The sequence below is a fragment of the Nerophis ophidion genome, linkage group LG08 (genome assembly GCF_033978795.1).
Source record: "Nerophis ophidion isolate RoL-2023_Sa linkage group LG08, RoL_Noph_v1.0, whole genome shotgun sequence".
Taxonomy (NCBI): domain Eukaryota; kingdom Metazoa; phylum Chordata; class Actinopteri; order Syngnathiformes; family Syngnathidae; genus Nerophis; species Nerophis ophidion.
The window spans coordinates 49,411,450-49,417,840 of NC_084618.1; the positions used below are offsets into that span (position 1 = coordinate 49,411,450).

The 6,391-nt window shown below is 48.5% G+C and overlaps 1 protein-coding gene across 1 annotated transcript; it reads left to right on the forward strand.

Annotated features, from left to right (window-relative positions):
* Nucleotides 1-556: 556 nt before the first annotated feature.
* LOC133558442 (uncharacterized) lies at nt 557-6,241 on the forward strand. Its single transcript, XM_061909824.1, has 4 exons — nt 557-1,640; nt 1,919-2,256; nt 2,372-2,530; nt 2,729-6,241. The coding sequence occupies exons 1-4, from the start codon at nt 557-559 to the stop codon at nt 4,289-4,291; spliced, it is 3,144 nt and encodes a 1,047-aa protein (XP_061765808.1). The 3' UTR covers nt 4,292-6,241.
* Nucleotides 6,242-6,391: the final 150 nt, after the last annotated feature.

Genomic DNA, 6,391 nt, shown 5'->3' on the forward strand with positions numbered 1-6,391 from the left:
TGTATATATGTATGTATATATATGTACGTATATGTATATATGTATATATGTATGTATGTATATATATATATATATATATATATATATATGTAACCTATTTTTATGGTTTGCTTCTTTGTTATGTTTAGTTCCTGTTATACAGTATATGCCTTGAGCTCTTATTTTGAAGGGAGATAGAACGGAAATTATGTCATCTTAGAGTGGTCCTCGTGTGAAACTGAAGCCTCCGTGTTTGTTATTTTGTAGTGTGATACAGTTTAGGCGACTTATATAAACCCTCGGTTACATTGGTGGCAGCGGTGGGATGTAAGTCCCGCGAAAGAAAGACATCTAATTACCGTAAAGTCCGGAGAGTCAGCTAGCTTCATCCAGTTAGCCGCAGCTAGCAACGGTAAAGCTTCGTCTGGTCAGAAAATACACAGACTTCTTTCAGCTGGCTGCGATCTTCTGATGTATGTGGAATCAATCAATGTTTATTTATATATCCCCAAATCACAAATGTCTCAAAGGACTGCACAAATCATTACGACTACAACATCCTCGGAAGAACCCACATATGTGGAATAAAAGCGAGGACCCACTGGACTATAGCTACAGAGAGCAACGTGGAGAAAGATCTTTCGCCAGCAATGTAAAGATTGAATTCCCACAGCCATTTTCTGGTGAGGAAAAACAAAGTTTCCCCTGCTGGGCCAGACAATATGAAGTAGCAGTGAAGGCGCTGGTTGGAGGTACGGGCAGTAACTTTGACTATGAACTGGTGAGGATTTTACCCACGCGGCTGACAAATGCTGCTTTTCTTCTATGGGATAGCTTACCAACTGCCGTTCAGGCGGATTACGATCAGGTGAAAGAAAAATTGCAAGAAGCTTTTGGACAAAAACGTTTTCTAGACTGTTTCAGAGCAAACATCTCTGCCCGCCTCCGTGCTCCCGGAGAGAGTCTGGAAGTATATGCAGCAGACATAAGCAAACTCGTTCAAGAGGCATTCCCAGGCTACGGGGATATAGCTCAGAAAGAGGAGAAATTTCGCAGATTTCTGGCTGGACTCGACCCGGCTCTGAGAGCTAAATGTCATGAGCAGGGAGCGACTGAGTTGGAGGAGGCCCTGACTATCGCTGGCCGGTGTGAGATGGCAAGAGAGGCATTAAGGATGGACTATGTCAGCACGCAGGTGCACCAGCCTCCCACAGGAAGTGGTAAAGCGGCCATGGTGCACTCCATATCCGATGATGGTGGTGGTTTGTATAGGACTATAGACAGACTGACTGCAGATGTGCGGGAAATGAGGATGGAAATGAAACGAATGGCAGAGGAAAACACCCGACTGCGATTCAGCTACTGGAAAGATGAACAGCGAGCACCTCATCCAGTACGGGGAAGTCAGTGTCAGTGTACTTGTGGGGAGCAAGGCTGTCGGTCCCGCACATGGGGTCAACAGAGAGGGCGCTCTCCTGACCGTGGATATGAGCAAAGAGGGCGTTCACCTGACCGCGGCTGGCGCGAGCGGCGCGCAGAAGGAGGGCCGAGAGAGAAACAGGACTATTGGGGCCCCTACAACAACCGAGCTAATTCCCCAAGTTGGCGGGGTCCAAAATCTGCTAGGAGCCCCTCTAATGAGGAAACACAGAGACGGCGAGGTGTGCATTTTCTCTCCCCCAGGAGGGAAGATGCCTCAAACCAGTCGGGAAAAGAGATGTAGCTGATGTTGCAGCCCAAACATCAGCTGCAGAACCTATGGGCTCTATGGAGGGAGAGATGTTTATCCCTTCCATGAGTAATGCAATGACACCGGACAAGACAGAACAGCGAACCTCATATGTGAGGGGAAGCATTGAAGGGACTGAAATTAACATATTGATCGATTCAGGAGCAACAGAGTCGTTTATCAGTGACAACTTTCGCATGTCTGTTCCAGCCCTGCACAAGCGACCCTTAACGGCGGATTTTATTGCTGCACGGGCGGTGAATGGACAGTGGCTCGACACACTGGGCACTATAACAGTTACCCTGCGTCTGGACAAGACTTACCGGCAGCAGGTTTTCCACGTTATTAGGGGGTCCACACAAACAGCCCTACTGGGCTTGGACTTTCTTGTCGCAAATCACGCCCTCCTGGATTATGCCCGGGGCCAACTACACCTATGGGACACTGTACTTCCACTCCTGAGTGGCAAAGACCTGATTCCGGAGTGTTGCAATGTTTCCATCGCCACTGTAGTGACACTGCCCCCCCTCAGCGAGATGCTGGTGCCTGTGAGTCTCCCCACCTGGGCCCGTTGATCAGCTTCCTGACTTTGTGGGTTATTTATCACCCAACCTTAAAGGCAAAAGAGAGTGTGTCATAGCTCACACGTTGACATCTGTAAAGGACGGAGTTACCACTGCCCGTGTGTTGAACCCTACAAATCAGGACAGTATACTGAGAAAAGGCGTGCACCTGGGGGAGTTTTTCTTCATGGATGAGGCAGAAACTGTGACACTTCCTCAGGGTCCAACCGAGACCGTCTCGGCCATTTCATCTAGTGAGGTGCCTGTTGTGTCACTGGAGGAGTCTTCTGCCAGTCAGCAACAGAAAGCACAACTGGCTGCACTGCTAGCCGAGCATCAGGGGATATTGAACCCGTCAAAAGAGGGGACTGGCAGATGCACACTTATCCGACATCACATCAAGACCGGTGATCATCCTCCTTTGCGGCAGCGCGCCTATCGGACTTGACCCGAAAAGAGAGAGGAAATAGACAGGCAGGTGACTGCCCTGTTGGCGGACGGAGTGATTGAGGACAGTTGCAGCCCATGGGCCTCGCCCGTGGTCCTTGTAAAGAAGAAGAATGGTGAGTGGAGATTCTGCATTGATTATCGTCGTCTGAACAGTATAACCGTGAAAGATTCTCATCCGCTCCCCTGGGTGGATGAGACCCTGGATGCGCTGGCGGGCTCCCTGTGGTTTAGCACATTGGACTTCACTAACGGATATTGGCAGGTCAAGGTCGCTGAGGGAGACAGGGAGAAAACTGCCTTCACCACGGGCCGAGGCCTCTACCAGTGGCGGTCTATGCCGATGGGCCTTCCTAACTCACCTGCAACATTTCAGCGCATGATGGAGCTGGTACTCAGAGGGCTCCCATGGCAAGTGTGTATGGTGTACCTTGATGACGTTTTAATATACAGCCCCACCTTTGAGGCCCATCTCACCAGTTTGCGTGAAATTTTCTCCAGGATCCATGCAGCTGGCCTCAGGCTGAATCATAAGAAATGTCATCTGGCTCGAGATCATGTACTGTTCCTGGGACATGTTGTTTCTCGCCACGGCTTACAGCCCGACCCTCGAAACACGGACAAAGTCAGAACCTGGCCGACCCCACAGAACCCAACTGAAGTGAGAGCTTTTGTGGGGCTTTGCTCTTACTACAGACGCTTTGTTACAAACTTTGCCCAGTGTGCAGCCCCTCTACACCGCCTCACCTGCAAAGACACACCTTTTAAATGGACAAGTGAGTGTGACACAGCCTTTGAGTACCTGAAGGGGGTGCTTTCATCTGCTCCAATTGTCATCATGCCTGACTTTAACACTCCTTTTAAGGTGTACACAGATGCCTCCTTGGAAGCAGTGGGGGCGGTGTTGGCTCAAGATAAGGACGGACTGGAGCGAGTGGTGTCATACGCTAGCCAAGCACTCAGTTCCCCAGAAAAGCGCTGGTCTACATTCGACAGAGAGCTATGGGCCGTAGTGTGGGCTACACGACAATTCAGACACTACATAGGATCAGCTGCCTTTACCATCATAACTGATCACAAGCCGCTGTTGGGCCTGCGTGGCATGTCAATTGACAAGGATCCCACGGGACGCAGAGCAAGATGGATACTGGAACTGGACCCTTACAACTGGAGTATGCAGCACAAAGACGGCAAACGGCATACTAATGCTGATGCAGTCTCACGGCGTCCTCAAAACCCTGAGCCTAGTGTGGTAAACACAGGTGAGAAAACCACACACGTGAATGTCATAGGCTCAGATATAGAGCCCAGCGTTCCCCAACCACTCACTCAACTGCTACAAACACCCACCCGAAAACCCCCGACCTTTGACCTACGTACTGGGGCGCAGCATGTGGAGAACAGCAGTGGGGCGCAGGACTTGTCGTTCAAACATGCACTTTCACATGATGGAACGGAACTGAGGGGGCTACAACGGGCCGACCCAGATATTAATCAGGTGTTGGACTGGATGGAAAGATGTGGCTCTCGGCCATCTAAGGGGCAGATGAGAGGTAGTTCCCGGTGGCTTTGAAAATTATGGACTGAATATCCCCGCCTCTCTGTTGTTAATGGACTACTCTGCAGGACGGTGAACTCTCCCCTCACCGGAGATCCTCTGTGTCAGGTTGTCATGCCCTCCTTGCTTATCTCTGATTTGCTGCAGCATCTACATGGGGGCTCTGCATCGGCACATTTCTCAGTGGAACGAGTGTGGGAACGTGCAAGGGAAACTTGCTACTGGCCGTTCATGTTTAAAGATATTCAGCGGTGGTGTGAACAGTGCATCCCATGTCAAACACGCAAGGCACCAGTGCCTAAGCATCGGGCACCGATGGGGAGCGTTCATGCAACTCGGCCACTTCAGAGAGTAGCAACGGATATTCTTGAACTGCCAGTGACTTCTAAGGGAAATAGATATGTGTTAGTAGTGGAAGACTACTTTACCAAGTTTGTGAATCTCTATGCTCTCTCTGACCAGACAGCACGATCAGTAGCACAGTGTTTGTTTGATGACTATGTGATGGTGCATGGTGTCCCTGAAACGATTCATAGTGATCAGGGGTGGCAGTTTGAAGCCGAGATTGTTCAAATACTGTGTCAGCTCCTGGGAATTAAGAAGACACGCACTGCACTTTATAATCCCAAATCGGACGGAATGGTTGAACGCTTTAACCACACTCTGTTCGACCAACTGGCCAAATCGCTGCTCGCCTGCGGTGGTGAGTGGGATGATTATCTGAAACAGGTGGCTTTCGCCTATAACACATCTGTGCATGCCTGCACCAACTACAGTCCGTACTATCTACTTCACGGACGAGAGGCTCGTGTTCCAGTGGATGTGTTGGTGCCGTCTCATTTAGTGCGTTCGGACTTGCCTCTTTCTCATGCTGACTTTGTGGCCTCTTTAGCAGAGAGGCTGGAGACTGCTTTCGCTGGTGCCCGGCACAGTGGCGCCAACGCTCAAGCAAAAACTGTACCATGATGGAACCGTGCGTCACCGGCTGTATGCAGTAGGAGATCTGGTATGGCTAAGTAATCCGACAGAGGACAGGATGAAACTTGCTCCCCACTGGAAGGGGCCCTATAGGGTCCTGTCTGTGTTGGACTCTCAGGGAGAACCTGGACTTAACTATCATATTGGCAACCCTTTGGAGTTTGATGGACGGGGCCAGGTCGTCCTTTATGATAGACTAAAACCATACACGCTACCAATGGTTGCTGGTTTTTCAAGTGGCCTGCCTGCTTCTCCTAGTCAGGCTCCCTCTTTGCTGGACAAGGGGTCACTAGAGAGGGGTGCTGCGGCTGACGAGCTGTTGATCTCTGGTGACACAGGGACTGTTCAGATTACAGGCACCAGAGAGCCACTACAAATTGTTTCTCGTTCTGGGAGGAATGTTAGACAACCAAGTCGTTTCAAGGACTTTGTCACCTTTGGTTAGCAGTTTAGAAAGGGAAGGAACATTAAACAGCACGAACAGGGGAATATTACAGTTGGACTTTCAGTTGGACATTGTCAAGGTCACTTAACATGTTTCTTACTGTAATGGCACATGTTTCATCTGTGTACAGTATGTCTGGAGGCTATGGTGTATCAGGATTTTCTGGTGTACGTGGAAATAGTGGGGCATGCGTGATTGGGACTGTGCAATGGTGTGAGGGAAACATGCATATATAATTTTTTTGTTGTGGTTGTGTGTGCTCTGTATATTTGGGGGGACAGGTTAATATGTTTTTTTTTATGGTTTGCCTCTTTGTGTTGTTTTTTTGGCACATATCCTGTTATTGTGTTGAAACGAGGACCCTCTCTTTTTGTAGGAGGGAAGGTATGTAACCTATTTTTATGGTTTGCCTCTTTGTTATGTTTAGTTCCTGTATACGCCTTGAGCTCCTATTTTGAAGGGAGATAGAACGGAAATGATGTCATCTTAGAGTGGAGCAGAAGTTTTGAAAGGAACGAAAATAAAGTGGTCCTCGTGTGAAACTGGAGCATCCGTGTTTGTTATTTTGTAGTGTGACTTATATAAACCCTCGGTTATATACAGCATATATATATATATATATATATATATATATATATATATATATATATATATATATATATATATATATATATATATATATGTATATATAT

Bases quoted from the DNA above. Each gene is read 5' to 3' on its own strand.
- LOC133558442 (XM_061909824.1), top strand. From the start codon at position 557: ATGTGGAATAAAAGCGAGGACCCACTGGACTATAGCTACAGAGAGCAA. The intron at 1,641-1,918 runs GTGTGCATTTTC...TGTCTGTTCCAG, and splicing joins GGAAACACAGAGACGGCGAG to CCCTGCACAAGCGACCCTTA. The intron at 2,531-2,728 runs GTGCCTGTTGTG...TGACCCGAAAAG, and splicing joins CGGCCATTTCATCTAGTGAG to AGAGAGGAAATAGACAGGCA.